The 18,851-nt window shown below is 42.7% G+C and overlaps 2 protein-coding genes across 2 annotated transcripts in view; both read left to right on the forward strand.

Moving 5' to 3' along the window:
* LOC309701482 (uncharacterized protein) overlaps window positions 1-18,851 on the forward strand; it is a 2,150,955-nt gene that overhangs the window by 72,105 nt on the left and 2,059,999 nt on the right. The window lies entirely within an intron of this gene.
* Window positions 384-17,015, forward strand: LOC309700202 (protein NLRC3-like; the record flags this gene model as incomplete). Its single annotated transcript, XM_082523650.1, has 6 exons — window positions 384-398; window positions 3,145-3,280; window positions 10,518-10,759; window positions 10,864-12,649; window positions 14,719-14,836; window positions 17,010-17,015. The coding sequence occupies exons 2-6, from the start codon at window positions 3,171-3,173 to the stop codon at window positions 17,013-17,015; spliced, it is 2,262 nt and encodes a 753-aa protein (XP_082379776.1). The 5' UTR covers window positions 384-398; window positions 3,145-3,170.

Genomic DNA, 18,851 nt, shown 5'->3' on the forward strand with positions numbered 1-18,851 from the left:
GATCATTTCACCTGCACCGACAGTAAAACTCTTCTCCAGAACCAAACGTGCCATAAACCCGTCACAGCTTCATCATCAGCTCAGTCTCAGCAACATGCAGACGACCGAGCAGCAGAAACTCTGCAGGGAACGTCTGAAGTCTGTTCTTCAGTTTTCCCAGCTCACTGTTTATTGAACATGAGACAGAAAAATAACTTCACCTTTAATGTGAAACTTTTATCGCCTGTGACATGTTTGCAGGAAGTTTTCATGCTGTGATTTAGTGTCACAGCCATAAATATCACACAAGGTAAAAACTACAAGTCCCAGCATCCTCTGTGTTTAGGGAGGAGCAGTGAAAGTGAAAGTGTTGATCCTCCGTTCAGAGCAGCAGGAGGAGGAAGGTGGAGCTGAGGCAGGTGAGTGTTAACATGAATATGTTTCTTCTTATGACATAAAATAATTCCACGCTGTTCGTGTCTGTGGGTGAAACGTGAGGCCGGTCGGCTCCTCTGAGCGCTGGTTTCCTGTAAGTAGAGAGGAAGTGAGTTTAGCTGAGAGAGCAGGAGGAGAGTGAGAGCTGTGCTGAGGCAGGTGAGTGTTAACACCGCTCTGACATTACTGTGTCTCTGTGGCGGGAACAACAGGCTCCGTCAGTGGAGGCAAAAATAATCAGACTTTGGTTTTTCAAAGGAAACTACTTTATGTTGGGAGAAGCCGCGCGCTCATTGGATAACGACTTGTCAATCTCAAGTTATTAGCCAATGAGCGTGCCGGTTCACAGTAAGACCCGCCCTTATCACGACGTGTTTTTAAAACTAAAATGGCGACAGAAACTCTGTGAGTGTAGTTCACTTTATGAAAGTGCGACGTTTGAGCCACTTCCTGTTCTCAGTCCCGGCGTCCTGATCACCGAGGTTTCTGTTGCTCTGATATCTGATATCGATTATATCGGTAAACAGGCTGTAGGCAGAAACATCAGGTCTGATCTGAAAATCCCTTCAGAAACAAACTTTAAGAGTTTTATGTCCGTGAGGCCGCACGCTGATTGGATAACCACCTGTCAGTCTCAGGGTATTAGCCAATGAGCGCGCAGATTCACAGTAAGATCTTATCACGTCATTCTTTTAAACTAAAACATTAACAGTAAAACTGTAACGTGTCCTGTGATCTATAAACACTCTGTGATGAATAATCTGAAGTCATTTTGAGCCTGACAGTAGTTTCCTGTCACAGAGCTGAAGCTGCAGGCAGTTTTTGGCACCTTTATATTTAATTTATTCCAAAATAAATCAATAAAGGTAGAAAAGAACTCTCAGTGACATTAAAAATCTACTTTTAAACACAGATGTGACCAAGTGCAACAAATATAAGATGAGATGTTTACAGATATTTGAAGTATTGATCATATGTAGAACACAGAGCAGGGGCCCGTTGTTCGTACGTCGCTTACTACATCCAAGATCAAATGAAACATCCAAGACCAAACCATCGCGCTAATCCGGTTCCCCGAACACACCTGCTGTTGACGATTAGTACAGCTGGACGCAGTAATGTGACATCACTGGGTGTCGTAAAAGGGGCTACGCATCGATAGTAGAAACATTGATCGGCAACCCGCTGATTGGTCGGCGAAAATGTCGAAGGACCGCGCTCGGTATTTTCCGGCAGCAGAGCAAGAACTCATGATTGAGGGATTTCAGGAGTTTCAGAGTTTAATTAAAACGCAAGGGAACACTGCAAAGGCTGCAAAAGCAAGGAGAGAGGGCTGGCAGAAAGTTGCTGACTAATCAAACTCGTAAGTAATTTAATAATAACAATAATAATGGAGTGGATTGATATAGCGCTTTTCAAGGCACCCAAAGCGCATGACAATACCACTATTCAGTCACTTTATTATTTATTTATAGATTTATTATATTACACTATATTATCCAATATTATATTACATTATATTATATTGTTATATTATATCCCCTTACACATTAGAGCCACGACAGGACCCACTAGAACATGGGAACAGGTAAAAGTGAAATATAAGAATATTCTACAGAATGGTAATATTTATCACTTATATTGCTTTTCGTCTCTTGGAAAGAGACCCTGGAATAATCTGTTTGTTTATAACAGCAACCAAGAAAAGAGCAGAGCAAAAAAGACAGGTGGTGGTCCTGCACCCCCTCGTCAACAAGTTGGTTAAGTAAATAATATCCTCACGGGAAAATCGATATCTCTCTATGAGCACACTGTCGCGCTGAGCTAAAGGATCCTGTCTATCCCGCAATATACGCTGAATTCTGAGGACTCTCCTTATCAATCTTGCACCTTCCGCAATGGGTGGCTCGCGTATACGGACAGGACATGGCTGTGACAGGCTTCCCAAATCCACCTTCGCTTTTATAGCCGTGGTCTCTCATCTTGATTACACGAAGTAATTTACAATTGCTACTCTGAAATATGAATTACATCTGTAATAATCACATACATGTAATAGAATGTTAATAGTACATTTCCCTTTTTTAGGAAATGACCTGTGTGAAATCAATAAATGGATCAGGTGCTGCATTGTCTTTAGTTACATTGATGTTATTTATTTATGGTGAAACAGTGGTGGAATATCGCTGTTGCTTTCGTATGAATGAAGCGGACATACCTGCGTGGCCGCGATCTAATCCTGTTTACATAAAGTAAACCTGCTCCCGAGCAGGTTTACGCTTACGGCTCTGTTGCTATGACAGCAAGTCCCGGATGAGCTTCGGGGAACCGAACGATCCAAGATCACGCGAAATCGTCAACAATCAAATCCAGCTAACTCACTTAGCGCGGTACGAAGAACGGGCCCCAGGTCCAATAACAGAGTCATCCTGCTCACAAACAGCAGTTTGGTTTCATGAGCTCACTTCCTGCAGTGATCCTCAGCTTCTCTCCAAAGGAGCCGTAACATGTGGGCTCCTCACCATGATGATGATCCCAAACACACAGAGTTCCTTCATCCACCTGATCATGTACTTATTAAATAATGTGATGGTTTTGGTGTTTTTTAAAGACTTTGAGCCTCTAAAATAACTGGTTTGGACTTTAGGGCCAAAGCTCCAACATTAGAAAGCCGTCAGTGTGATGCTTCCAGTACAACAGCACCTCTGAGTGTGTGTGTTTACCTCTCAGACTAACTCCACCCTGACATCAAGAAGATGGAGGAAGAGGACGGAGCAGCATCTGCAGCATCCAGCTGTGTGTCTGTGAGGAGTGACTGGTCCAAAGACAGACCTCCACTCTTCAGTAATGAACCTGCAGCAACAATGTTCTTCAATCATGGAGCTCAGCTGACCATGTAAGAGAGCTGCTGACTCAGAGTTCAAAGGTTGTTTCTATAAATGTTCTGCCAGTGACATCATAACTTAACCTAACACTGGTCTGTGTATGAAGTATCATTTAGTGGCAGTTGTTAAAGTTGTATAATGATGATGCTAGTTTGGGGTGTATTTTCCTGCTGATGCAAATGCATCTACTTTGCCCTTTGTCTGGTGCTTTGGACAAAGACGTCCAATGAAACTCAGAACAACACAGTTTGCACCACCAGCAGGCAGAGGAAGTGGCTGACATCCAGAAATCCTACCAGTGGCTGAACAAAGCTGGACTGAAAGACAGCACAGAGGCACTAATCATGGCAGCACAGGAACAAGCTCCGAGCACAAGACCCATAGAGCCCGGGGTCTACATGGCTCTTTTTGGGGGGGTTGTGTTGTATTAATAGTGACTTTGTTTCTTTGGACCAAAATCTTTTGTTTTTCAGTTCAGTTGCAACATTGACTAACACTAATGCAGGGGTCGGCAACCTGCGGCTCTTTAGTCCTTACAGTGCGGCTCCTCGTGGTTTGGGAAAATAAATTAGAAGTATTTAGCTGAAGTGTATTTTATTTATGTTCTTTTTTAACTTGTAGTTCTAAACTGGAAGATTATTGTGATATTGAAATATAAAAAGAAAATTATATTTTATTATTTTTTCATCGCTCAAATAAGCGTCACACTCGCGGAAGCCGGTGTACCCGCCGAAACGCCGTGCATTTATCGAGACTTTCAGCCCCAGGTAGGCCAATTATGGCTCTTCGGATCCACATTATGTCAGCAGCTGTTCTCCACCGTGAACTATGTTAAAAACAAACACCGCTCACGCCTCACAGACGACAGCTTACAGTCCTGTAAAGATGAAAGTGACTTCGTACAGCCCCGACCTGCAGACGCTGTGCGCAGAGGTTCAGGAGCAGAAGTCCCGTTGTAAACATATCACGGCAGACCCGACGATGTTTGCATGAACACGCTTTTCAGCTTCTCTTTATTGACCACTTTTCACACACGGTTGCTGTACGCACACAGCCGGCTGTAGCTTTGCAGCTCACAGCCCGACACACACCAACACAACAGCACAGACGTTAAGGCGGCGAGGCGTGATTGCGGGTGCCGCTCAGGTGCGTCCGCCCCCCCTGCAGCGGCGCTGCAGACCACGCCCCGCCACACACATTAACCAGGTAAAATACATATTTAGGCAGAATTTTGCAAATATCTATTTTTCATCTTTCAGCAGCATAGAGCTTTTTTTCCAATTATTTTTTAAAAGTCAGGTCAAGGCTCCAAAAGCCCAAAGGAGATATAAGGGTGGCGGCTCACAGCAGCTTTTGTTTGCTACATCATTTTAGTTCAGCTGGGTGTCTTTCCTTTTGTTATATTTCTTTAAGAGTTCAAATGTGTTCATTACATAAATAACATGTAATTTTCTCTGTAGCACTTCATGGATTTCATAAGCAACGCACCTAACGGTGTGTTCACACCGAACGTGATGGACGCGAACAAAATGCCCCAAACGTCCCTAATTTGACGCGTGCACATTCGCGCCTCAACGCGTGTCCAAGAAAAATCCATCGCGCGTCAAAATATGATATTTTGAGGCGCGTGAACCGGAGATGTGGGAGGAAGTTGTGCCAGACATCCTTGTCAGCTGTCGAGCTAGCGTTTGAAGAGAGAGTCTCCCTTCTCTATTTACTGTGGAGAGCAGAGCAGCGACGTTAAGGACGTCCTCGCCGTACCTGGGTCCATCAGGTCCTCCAGAGGCGTGAGCAGTTTGGTGAGTTAATTCAATTTATGCTGTTATCAGTGTTAGCAATGATAGCATGGCTGTGGTGTCATGTATGCTCTCGGTGTTTGCTGATTTCAAACTGGTATTAGGACCACTGTGGGTTAATCTTTGTAGTGATACTCACTCCTTTTTATTTAGACCTGGTTTAATTCTGGTATAGATGAATATTTGTATATAATCCCTGCAGTTGTCAGACTCTATAACAGGGGTCACCAGCCTTTCTTTAAACTGAGAGTTAGATAAAACTGAACAGTTTGATTCATCTTTAGTTATATGGTTCTATCTAGCATATTCTATCTTGATATGCTGTCTTATCACAGGTTAATTTGTCAAAAATATTAACAATGATTTAAGCAAGGAAAGGGCTACATGTCAACATACAACTCTTTATTTCTATTAATGTCTTACTTCATTCCTACCTGATTGACATGTTTAGGAATTATGAGTGATTGGCTCACTGTAGTGGTAAAAGTTGCTACCAATCAAATTATGATATGTTAAAGTTAAAACAAAACACAACTGTTTTAGATATTATCTAATATACATTTTGTAATTATCCTTATAATTACAATATGTTTTATGTAAGATTTAAGTTTTGTGATTTAAATCTGACATCACAAAAGTATTTTGGAATTTGAATAATGTATTTTGTAACTGCAGTACACATAATACTATTATTGAACAATTCTGTCCAGGTTCCTTGTCACCGGGGACTCCTTCAGGACCATCGCGTTCAGTTACAGAGTCGGTGTGTCCACGGTGTGCCAGATCACCCCCCAGGCAGCGACGTCCATCTGGGACTGTCTAGTGGACGACTTCATGGCTGTGCCTTCACCTGGAGACTGGCGGTCCATCACAGAGGGATTCCAGGAGCGCTGGAACTTTCCTCTGTGCTGTGCAGCTCTGGATGGGAAGCACATCCAGACAAATAGGAGACACACACATTGATATACACTAAATATTTATTTCATTTCTTTTTTGTGGTGCCCAAATTGATGCACCTGCTTGATTTTGTTTAAACAATTATTGCACACTTTCTGTAAATCCAGTAAACTTCTTTTCACTTCTCAAATATCACTGTGTGTGTCTCCTGTATGATATTTAACTGACATTTTTTATTGTAACAACCAACGATTTATACAGGAAAATAATGGCTATTAACAAGGTTGCCCAAACTTCTGCATCCCACTGTATCAGTATATTTTGTCATTAGTATAATATGAAATAAATTCTACATGTGTCAAGTTGTGTGCCAACATTTGCTGTGTAGTAGAACTGAGACATTAGTCATTATAAACATTTATTTGAAATAATATTAAAAGTCTCAAACAGAAAAACATTAAACATAAATATATAAAATATAAGAATTTACAGAGAGACAGGAATAAAAAGGACCAGCTGCTCTCCAGAGCAGGAACAAGGCTGAGGAGGAAATGCTCCATTGGAGACTGGCGTGGCCTCTTCAGGGACTCCAGGATGGCCAGCTCCACCGCCGATGGACCGTCCTGGGACCCGTCCCTCATCTGCCTCGGAGCTGTCCTCCCCTGTGGGCCTGTAAAACAGCACAAAACACAGAAATGAGAAGGCTGCTACTAGATTTTAATTTCAACATTGAAAAAAAAAAAAACAATAACAGGATATAATCAGATTGGTTGTAGATATTTAGTAAAGGTGATCACAAGGCAATCCCACCGACTAAAAAGCTATCAGTGCTTGCTGTACATACCTGTGGGTGCAGCAATATAATAATCAGAGAAAGTATATACAGTGGTCCCTCATTTATTGCAGCAGGGGTTCTCAGAATAACTAGCCCCTGGTCACGCACTTTATACACTGTTTTCCCCACACACATGAACATTGGTCACAGTTCTCACAATTGATTCTCAAAGTGCAAACCTTTGTAGATTGCAAAACGTAAAAGTATTATTATGCCGCGGTTTGTCTTCATCTGCCCGCCACTTTCGTGCGCCTTTTTCCCTCGCGGTGCAGGTGTTTATTTCCGAATGAGGCTCATAGTTATGGGTGTTTTTGTGCTGTTTTTTCTATTGGACGTGATGGTTATCAAAACCAAACATGATAAATTTGGCAAGCGCAGGAGACACGACACGGAGCAGATTTGTCAATCAGGCTGCAGAATGCAATGCTGTACAGTGCAAAAAAAAGAAAAGAAAAAGAAAATCAGCGAAAAAGTGAAGCAGTGACGGATGAACAGCGGGACCACTGTGTGCTGTTTATTAATAAACAATAAAATATATTCCTAAATGACAACATGCATAAAAGCAGAACGGTATTTGTACGTCAGTGGGAAAATAGCGGTGGCTTGCTAGCTTTTGTGCGGCTTCCCCGGGTCAGTGAAAACTTTCAAAAGAGAAATGAATGAACTTACCAGGTTGCCCGATCTCTTCACATATCTTCCTCCAAGCTCAGTCCTTTTTATTCCTGTCTCGGTACAGAAAGCAGCTGGTGTCGTACAGCTCTGGGTTGTTTGCTACGGCATTGATTAGCCCTCCATTGAAGAATGAAGGGCTTTGGCTGGATCTGCCCCTTTGACCTAGGTCACGGCTACGTCACCAGGCTCCTGATTGGTTGTCGCGGCGCGATTTGACGCTGGAGTTCAGATTTTTCCAACTCGAGCGTTAAACGCGTAACGCGCGTATGCACAAAATGCAACACAAAAACTCACGCGCGTGGTTTTTTTCGCGAGTCAAACGCTCCAAACGCGCTAGACTGACGCGCGTTTCAGGCGTTTTGGCGTTTTCACGACGCAAATCTGCTTCCGAATTTTCGCGGGAGCCGCAATCGCGGGTCATCCCGCCTTTCCATTGACTTTACATGTAAACCTGACGCTCTGGCCGCCTCTATCGCGTTCGGTGTGAACACACCGGTGTTCACACAAAGCATAAAGGTAAAAACAGTATATACAGTGTTATCTTCATTCTAGATGTCAAAAAGTATTTGTGGCTCCCAGTGTTTTCTTTTGCGTGGAAACTGGCTCCAAATGGCTCTTTGGGTCCTGAAGGTTGCTGACCCCTGACCTAATGGTATATTTTTTTAGCTGGATCGTTCTATAAAAACATGAATCAACTCTGAGAAAAGTTTCCACCTGACCTGTTGAATGTTATTGAAGCCAGAAGTTTGCCTTCATACTGTGTTTCTTGCATGCCTTTTGTGGTGTACTAATTGATGTGAAATGAATGCAATGTGGTTGTGTTTGCAGAGGTCAGAGGTCACAGTCTCCAGCATCCAGCTGTGTGTCTGTGAGGAGTGACTGGTCCAAAGAATATCCTCCACATTTCAGTCATGAACCTGCACCAACAGTGAACTTCAATCATGGAGCTCAGCTGACCATGTAAGAGAGCTGCTGAGTCAGAGTTCAAAGGTTGTTTCTATAAATGTTCTGCCAGTGACATCATAAATGATTCCTAATGGTGGTCCGGGTACGATAATGCTAGTATCAATCGTAGTAGTAATGCAATCCAAGGTAATGATTTCTTCTCTGTTGCTGTGAACGTCTCTGCAGCCGTCTGTACTCTAATCTGAGACAACTATTACTGACAGAAACCATCACATCATCCAGTTTGTGTGTTTGCAGCTGCTTAAAAGATTTTAAACAGATTAATCAGTAATTCATGTGATGTGTTTGTGTTTGCAGAGGTCAGAGGTCACAGTCTCCAGCATCCAGCTGTGTGTCTATGAGGAGTGACTGGTCAAAAAAAAGACCTCCAGACTTCAGTCATGAACCTGCAGCAACAATGTTCTTCAATCATGGAGCTCAGCTGACCATGTAAGAGAGCTGCTGACTCATTTACGGGTGTTTGAAATTCTGTGACCACTTTGTAATTTTAGTTTATATTTTTAAAGTGTTTTTATTTGTAGTTGCCTGTATTTTTATTACACTGTGTGTAACGTGGTGGTTTGTGCTGTTTGGGATCGTTTTGGTGTATTTGTGTCAGAACATCAGATAAATGATTTCATCACATTTTAAAAGAAAGTATCAGGATAATAATCTGAACTGAGTCATCAGAAATAGAAAGATGGTCTCAACAGGCCACTGAGCTGATCTCCAAAGAAATGCAGAAGATTGAAGAGTCCGAGGCTGTTTATTTGTCACAGGCATCGTCATACACGTACAACACAGTGAAATGTGCTGAGCTGCTCCTGTGACTGGACAAAACATTATAAACAATCATTAAATGAAATAATGAAACATTGTGCAGATGTAATGTTAAAGTGCTTTGTGCCACATTAGCACAGCATGTACTGACAGAGCAGTGCAAGCAGAACAAAGCAAATGAGCAAAGTGATGTAAAGAGAGTAACTGAACAGAGTGAGCAGAGTAATATCAGCAGTAATGAAGCAGCAGGATCAGTGTAGCAGCGTGTGACGTCATAATGAATCAGGTATGATCTGAAATATGACAGTGAGACAAGAACATGATGTAAGGTCCTGTTTAAACCCTGATGGTGATGCTATGAGGGGAGCATGTTCTGATTTAGGACTTGGATGGTCTGAGGATAGAAGCTCCTCTCTGTTTGTGTCCTGATGGTGCAGAAGCTTCTGCCTGATTGTAGAAGGAGCTGAAGCCAGCATCATCCCAGAGGTGAAGCTCCTCTGTGTGCAGACCTGAGGTCAGATTCCTCCAGGCTGATGTTCAGGATCTACAGAAACGTGTGGTTGTAGTTATTGCTGCACTGTGTGCTGACAGCAGATACTCAGAACAAAGCGCTGCACACGTGTTCTTTACAAACATCTGTACATAGAAAATATGGATCATGGCAGTGAATGAACACGTTTCTGTCATTTGTTTCATTGGCTTCTTTTTTCTGCCTGTGTTCATGTGATTAATGTCTAACACATAAACAGGTTTGTAATCAAACATCACATCATCAGGGAGGCATCATGAAACAAAGTTACTGCTGGAGGCTGAACTCAATTTGGTGGCAATGTTCAAAAATATCACTCAGATCATTTCAAAGCTTTTAGTTCTTCTTCTTCACTTCTGTAAAAGAATAGAAAGGAAATCAGAACCCAGAAGTTCACTTCCTGATGACTGAACTCTTTCAAAATAAAGCTGAAAGCTCTGAATGTGACACCGCTGCTCCACAACAGTTTTTAGAGGAGGTCAAAGGTCAGTTGAAAGTGATGGATCCCAAACTTCCAGTACATCCAGTGAAGGACATAATCAGCTCTGTGATGAAGGCTTTTACTGTGGAGTTTGTAGGCTGATCACTCTGTGTTTAATAAGACAGGCAGGAACAGCAAAGGAAACTTGGATTCTGAACTCAAACACAAGTTTCTCCACTTTGACTTTTCTCTGTGACCATCAGAGCTTCTGCACAGTGTCATCAAATCTGGATGTTTGTCACTGACAGTCAATGATTTTAGTGATAAAGAAATGTGTTCACAGAGGGAGGAAGAGGAAGAGGAGTGGTGTCTGTGAGGAGGAGCAGCCGTCCTGCTGTGCTTTGTGTCAGGACGTCCTGAAGGATCCAGTCTCTACCAGCTGTGGACACTGGTTCTGCAGACAGTGCATCTCCTCATACTGGGACCAGTCTGCTTCATCAGGAGACTGGTCCTGTCCCCAGTGTGGAGAAAGATCCAGAAGCAGAGCTGGACTGCAGACAGCCAGTCAGAGCAGCTGTGTACAAAGTAAGACTGAACATCTGTCTGCTGATGGACTCATTTCTGAAAACTGGACTTCTTGTTGTTGTTCAGACATTGAAGAGTTTTCTTTCTGTTTTTCTTTCTTTCAGCAGATGTTGGTCTGCAGGAGGTTTTAGATGAACATAAGATCAGTCTGAGGAGGAGATGTGAACGTGTGACTGAAGGAAGTGATGAAACAGGAAGTAGAACCCTCCTCAACAGGATCTACACTGAGCTCTACATCACAGAGGGACAGAGTGAAGAGGTTCATAGCCAACATGAGGTGAGGCAGCTGGAGACAGCTTCCAAGATGGACGCCCTCCATGACACTCCAATCAGGTGCCAGGACATCTTTAAAGCCTTACCTGACCAACAGAGACCCATCAGAGTGGTTCTGACCAACGGCGTGGCTGGTGTTGGAAAAACCTTCTCAGTGCAGAAGTTCACTCTGGACTGGGCAGAGGGCTTGGAGAACCAACATGTCAGTGTGGTGGTTCTGCTTTCATTCAGGGAGCTGAACCTGATCAGAGATGAGCAGTACAGTCTTCTGGAGCTGCTCCATGTTTTCCATCCAACACTACAGAAGGTCACAGCAGAGAAGCTGGCTGTCTCTCAGCTTTTGTTCATCTTTGACGGCCTGGATGAAAGCAGACTTTCATTGGATTTCACCAACAGGAAGCTGCTGTCTGATGTCACACAGAAGTCATCAGTCAGCCAGCTGCTGACAAACCTCATCCAGGGGAATCTGCTTCCCTCGGCTCTCGTCTGGATAACTTCCCGACCTGCAGCGGCCAATCAGATCCCTCCTACATGTGTTGACAGGCTAACAGAAGTACGAGGCTTCACTGACGCCCAGAAGGAGGAGTACTTCAGGAGGAGATTCAGTGATGAAGAGCTGTCCAGCAGAATCATCTCCCACATGAAGACATCCAGGAGCCTCCACATCATGTGTAGAATCCCAGTCTTCTGCTGGATCACTGCTACAGTTCTGGAGCACATGTTGACTACAGAGCAGAGAGGAGAGCTGCCCAAGACCCTGACTGACATGTACTCACACTTCCTGCTGGTTCAGACAAAGAGGAAGAAGAACAAGTACCACGAGGGACATGAGACGAGTCCACAGGAGCTGACGGAGGCTGACAGGGAAGTTCTTCTGAAGCTGGGGAGGCTGGCGTTTGAACATCTGGAGAAAGGAAACATCATGTTCTACCAAGAAGACCTGGAGCAGTGTGGTCTGGATGTGACAGAGGCCTCGGTGTACTCAGGAGTTTGTACAGAGATCTTCAAAAGAGAGTGTGTGATCTTCCAGAAACCAGTCTACTGCTTTGTTCATCTGAGCATCCAGGAGTTTCTGGCTGCAGTCTACATGTTCCACTGTTTCACCAACAGGAAGACAGAGGTGCTGAAGGACTTCCTGGGAAAAAAATACAAAGAGTCATCTCTGGATGATTTTTTGATGGAAACACTAATAAAATCCTTCAGGAGTAAAAATGGTCGTCTGGACCTGTTTGTTCGCTTCCTTCATGGCCTCTGTCTGGAGTCCAACCAGAGACTCTTAGGAGGTCTGCTGGGTCAGACAGAGAACAGTCCAGAAACCATCCAGAGAGTCATCAAGAATCTAAAAGAAAGGAAGACAAAATCCTCTCCTGACAGAAGCATCAACATCTTCCACTGTCTGATGGAGATGAACGACCTCTCAGTACATCAGGAGATCCAAGAGTTCCTGAAGTCAGAGAACAAATCAAAGGAACTCTCTGAGATCCACTGCTCAGCTCTGGCCTTCATGCTGCAGATGTCAGAGGAGGTTCTGGATGAGTTGGACCTGAAGAAGTACAACACATCAGAGGACGGACGACTGAGACTGATTCCAGCTGTGAGGAACTGCAGAAAGGCTCGGTGAGTCCAGATGTGATCATTAATATTATCAGTTGGTGATAGTTTAGTTACTCAGTCATAAACTGCAATCATTTCTTATTTGAGGTCACACTAGGGCTGCCACAAACGATTATTTTTGTGATTATTTGACTAATCAGATCAAAAATAAAACATACAGCTTATTGCACCAGCATGCATCTGCTGTTATATAACTATCATTAGCTTACAGCTTAGAGTTTTTAAGGTATGTGCTAACTAAAAATAAAGACCAGATGATAGTTTATTAAACTTTTAATGAAATTTGCAGATTGTAGCAACAAACAGAAAGGCCCCCAAAATGTGTGCCGAGTTCTTCAGTGTGATTTCTCCACGGTGAAAGCACACTGTGCTCCACATAGTTATGAAGATCTTTGTTAACCACATTAGCTTCACATTAGTAACTTTGTCCTCGACAGCTCGGCCATCTTCAGAACCTGCCCAGGAATTGAACTGCACATGTGCACTGGCTCCAGACGTGGGGTTGTCCTGCATAGTCAGTGGTGTCAGTAGATCATTAAGTAAAATAATATGTAACTAGATTCCTTTGAAAGAGCAACCATGGACGACAAAGCTGGGCGGAGTCTGCTCTAAGACACCAAATGAGCAAATGTTTGCTGACCTGTATCAGTGATCACCTTTTTGTTGGCCTGGTCCCCCAGTCCTCCCACTCCCCCCGGTCCTCGGTGGATGCTGTCACGTCCTCTGACACTGGCTCACCATTTATGTTGTGTCAAAAATCAAACGTGAAGATCTAATTTACTCTAAACTCTCTGACTGTTACTAATATAGTCATAAAATATGCAACAACCACTGGAGATGGAGATGAAGCTTCAACTTGCATAAAATAGTTTATTAAAATCAGTTTGAATAAACCCAAGGCTCAGAGCAAAAGAGACAAAAGCGCCCCCAAGTGGTCAGACAATAGACGAACAGAATAAACCCTATCAAAGACAAACACGCTGGAAGCATCTTTTCTAACACTCCAGTATTTATTAGCATTTATTATAAATTTATTGTGACTTTGAAGACGTTCAGTGTTTCCTTTGGTATAACGGAGGTCTGACTACAGTCCAGTAAACACACTGATTAGGATTATAGATTAAACTGCAGTAATACTTTCACAGTGTGCAGTGATGCACAGGTCGAGTGGTTTTACACTGAAATTCTCAACAACAGGAAACTATAAGAATTTGTTACTCTAATAATAAACATAGAAGAAGAAAAACATTTTTCATTTAGAGTTGATGAATATAAATGAATTTGAACTTTACAAACCAATCAAAGACAAACTGATCCATGTGAGTTTATAACAATATTCAAAGGCTGCTGCTGGACACAGACAGGTAACATCATTTTGACTTGCTGTCACCTGGATCTGGAGTCATAAACACTGAAGCGCTGAACATTAATACAAGTCTGTTTCTGCCAACTAGTGATAAACCTGCAGACTAATGGCTCAGAAAGCTAAAACGAGCCAATCATTTCTGTGTTTAGTTCCCCTGAAATCAGATGTGATATCAGCAGCTCTGAGTTCATTCATCATTATTGTCCAGTGATGAGATTTCTGCTCCATTTGGTGACAGTCAGCAGATTTTTCCTGAGTGTGGACGTGAACAGTCGTACCTGACAGCAGCAGGTAGCAAACAGAGATCGTCTTTCCAGCTGGAACTCTTCACTGAGCTGAGCTCATTCAAAATGTTCTGGATTCAAGACAGGAAACAGTCCACATGTGTGTCTTCACTCTGACTCTGGATCAGATCTCACTGACAGACTGTGGACATTATGGAAGCCTAAATGTGACACCATCTTCCTCCTTCATCTGCAGATTAAAGCCAAACAAAGATTCTCATTAAAAGTCTGCAGGTCTGAGAGAGACTCAATCGTTGTGTCATGTCAAACACAGTAAGAGGAGCTGAAGCACAGATGTGAAGAGCAGATGTTCATCAGATTATGACCTCACTCTGTTTTGTCTTCATATACATTCAGTCTGTGTTTATAATGCAGACTTTCTGCTTTTATAATAACACATTTTGTATTTTCTATGATCACAGACTGGCTGACTGTGGACTCTCAGGGACTCATTGTGAAGTTGTGGCCTCGGCTCTGAAGTCCATCCCCTCCCATCTGACAGAACTGGACATGAGTGAGAACAAGCTGCAGGATTCAGCAGTGAAGCTTCTGTGTGCTGGACTGGAGAGTCCAAACTGTCGACTGGAGACTCTGAGGTGAGTTCACTGACTGCAGCTGTTGTTGTTTTTCTATATTTCTGATCTTTGATATTTGAAACGTTCTTTAGTTCCTAAATGTTCAGGATGTGTCTGAAGACAAATGTGAAGAAGTTTGAGTGCTTTCAGAAATGTTGTGTCTTTCCAAACGACTGAACAACAGTTTTTCCTCTTGGCTCCAAATAGAAGTGACAGACTTGAGCAGGGTTCATTTAAAGGCTGACAGAAGTGCAGTGGTGACGGGGAGATGTTTGTCAGGACAGCTTTTCAGCCTCCACAGGTTCATGTTGTGCTCCATCAGTCAGTGAAGATGAAGTCAGTACTGGTGAGGCTGTAGAGTGTGTGAGGGATGTGAATGAGGCTGTTGGAGATCTGATGATAGCAGATAAAAACAGGCTGCAGAGACTTTGAGCTTGTGTGGAAACAGACAGAGAAAAGAAAGACATGAATGTCAAAGCTAATAAAGGTGAAGTTAGGAGCTGTGATGATGTTCATGTATCAGAAGCTGATCGGGCTGCTACAGAGACGACCCACACAGCTGCTGTGGTGAGGTTTGTGTTAAAGCAGAGGAACACAGGCCCAAACATGACAGCAAAGCAGGATTCAGGCTCTGTGAGAGGATTTCAAACAGAAGCTGGAGAAGAGAAAGGACTACAGAAAGAAGGCAGCTGAGACCAGTCCAAGTGTTTCCATGGAGCCCAGTCTAACATTCATTTATACACTAACGTACAGAAGTGAACGGGAAAATGAATCCATAGTTTCAAATGTAGAAATAGTTCTCAGTTCATTTACAGAGTTTAATACAGTTCATGAGGAAATGTTCAGTTCGATTCAATTCGATTGGAATCTGGGAAATTTTGCCTCAGACAGAAATATTATAATTCAGTACATTTACATATTTTTGTGTCTATAAAAGGGAAGCTGACACTTTCGAGACTTTATCAAATGTGTGAGCATCACAGCAGAGGCCTTTGTGTCAACGTAGCTGAAGATAAAACACAGAAAAACATGAAGGTGATTTTCCTGTTCTGGGATTTTATAGAAATATTCTGCAGTAGATCAAAAACGAAAGAAAACCATGAATCAACACATGAACATTACCTGATGCTGCTGAAGTGAAGCAGAGCAAAGTTACAGTGTTTTTGTTAAAGACACAACTGAGCGTTTTGCAATTTGCATAATTTTAAAAAGTTTAAATTTGTTCAGTATTGAACAGCAGAAATTAGGTTTTCTTTTCGAAAGCAAGTAAAAGGAAAAAAACAGCGGCCGACAGCGCTGTAAACAACGGTAGACTTGTGCGTAACAAGCAAGCGAATAATGCAGAAAACAGATTTTAAACAGGAAACTGTTCTTGAAGTACAGAGAGAGAGAGAGAGAGAGAGAGAGAGAGAGCTGTGCATGACGTGTGATTTTATCCTGGTGGAAGCAAAACAGCAAAAGTCAGAGTGAGTTCATGACGATGTTTATGTGAAGCGTAGTTTGGATCTTCTTTTGCTGCTGGTTCAGTCAATATTGTTTGTAGAGAGATAAAACTAACAGCTTCAGAATCGAGCGCAAAAAGGACGTAAACACAAAGCGTGGACCCGCCAAAACATCAGAATCGGCGAGCTGTCGGCTTTCAGCCCCGACCGTGTCTGTGCCGTCAGTGAGAAAGGCGACATCTCACTGATTCTGATGTGTCGGCGGGTCCGAGCTTTGTGTTTACGTCTCTGTGCAGAATCCGTGTTCCTGCTCTCATTCACTGTTTCAGCTGTTTGGTGGTTGTTAAAGTTTTGTGAGGTTTAACCTGAGATTCTGACATTTCGGGCAAAATAAATTAATATTAAAAAATTGATTCAGGATTTTAATTAATCAATATCACGTTATCCAAGCCAGAATCGATTTTAATCGATGAATCGATTATTAAAACCCACTCCTAATTCAAAGCACTGAAGCATCGACTTGTTCCATTATCCAACAATGAAAACAAGAAACACAGACAGCTGGCCTTCAAAGTAAAAGCTGCTCCTTTTGAAACATGTTGGTGGTAAAATGTAAGAAGAGCTGAAGCACATAAATGATCTACGTGCCAAAATATTAAACACAGTTGATATATTTGTGTGAGTGTTGTGATTCAGGTGTAGATGTAATAATGTACATATAGCAGAGTTTCCTCTTCTAGATCAGCTGATCAGAGTCGGGCCAATCAGCTCTGAGCATGCTCAGTCTGAGTTATGGAGCCACATACTATGATTCACCATGGCAACGGCATGAGCAGAGGCTCCGTGTGAATCCAGAGGAGCAGGAACATGAATGATGACAGTAGATGTTTGTGTGAAAGTGCTGGAAGCAAATGAGTGTGTGATGTTCTTTCAGTGTTGCACTTTGTAGACGCTCCCTGAGCACTGGTCTCACAGCCAGCTGCACATAGAGACCAGTGTTGTTAGTCCAGGTCAGAAGATGACTTGTTGGAATGAAAATGAGCTTGTAGTTTGTCTGCTTTAATAATGTGACTGGAAAAAGGTGTTGGACTTCAAATATGTCCATTTCTGTCACACTTCACCTTTAAAAGTGAAGCCATGTGGTTCCTGGAAGGAAAAACACGACTTTTTCAAGTCTTTGTCCTGTTTTTATGAGAAATGTACGACTTTAATGTGAAACATTCAGAGTTTTTTCTCTTGTTGTGTTTGTTTGAAGCTGCTTCCTGTTGGCTTCAGCTGTTTGGAGTTTCCATTTTCTAAACTTCTACATTCTGAACCTTCTTCAGCTCTGAACAGATGATGAAACACTGAATGATTTCAAGCACTTTGTCTAATAAACTTACATCTTTCATTCTTTATACAGATTGAAGAGCTGTGGTTTGTCTGAGATCAGCTGTGATTATCTGGCAGCAGCACTGAAGTCCAACCCCTCCCATCTGAGAGAGCTGGACCTGTTCAACAACAACAACCTGCAGGATCCAGGAGTGAAGCATCTGTGTGGTTTCCTGGAGAGTCCAGGATGTAAACTTGAAACTCTGAGGTCAGTCAGCATGTTTTAGTTGTGCTGAGATGAATATGATGTGAAAGTTGTGCTGACACTAAACTGCAGACATCAGGCTGATATTATACTGATCCACACTGAGGATCTTCATGGTAAAGTCTGTTTTCTTCTTCTCTGGTTTAGTCCATTGACTGCAGCAGAACAATGTTCACATTTCAAACCTTCAAAGAAGAAGAAAAATCCTCCACTGGAAAATTCACTGTGAAACTCTCAAACTCTTCATTGCACCTTAAAGTCTGTCTGACACTGAAATCCAAAGCAAAATGTGCGTTTGCTTTACAGACAGCAGTCCAACACAAACATACACACATCATCCAAAACACAGTCCAACATCCAAATCTCCTCCACTGCCAGCATGAATGATGGGAAAGAGAAGGAGGAACACTCTGACATTCAGGGTTAGAATGAGTTTCATCAAGCAGACTGTGAAGATCAAAGCTGCATTAGAAAGCTTACATGAATGAATGAGTGGACAGAAGTGGACAGAGATCATCTGAAGCACTTCAAAGGCTTTAAATCAGCACATTTCTCTTTATTCTTTATCAACTCTGTTAGTTTCTCTCAGTTTTCTGTGGAATGAAGCTAACAGCAGGCTAATAAGATGCTGACCAATAGGTTTCTATTAAAGGTTGTAATTTGTATATGAAAAAGTGCTTTGGCTCAGCAGGGATCAGCTTACAGGTAGAATACAGCTGCTGGATGGGATTAGCATGTCATAGCTATCTACCAAACTGCTAACTGGGGGATTTCAGGCCATCTATGGATCATTTTTGCTAACTGTTTATTCAGCTTAGGCTCACAGGGCTGCAGCCTGTGCCCTAGCTGTCATAGGGCAAGAGGCGTGGTCCACCTGCACAGGTGAGCAGTCCATCACAGGGCCAACAGAGAGCGACAGAGAAGCACTCCCTCACATCCACACCTACAGCCAATGTAGAAGC

This window comes from Aulonocara stuartgranti (assembly GCF_965226115.1).
Source record: "Aulonocara stuartgranti genome assembly, chromosome: 23".
In the NCBI taxonomy this organism is placed as follows: domain Eukaryota; kingdom Metazoa; phylum Chordata; class Actinopteri; order Cichliformes; family Cichlidae; genus Aulonocara; species Aulonocara stuartgranti.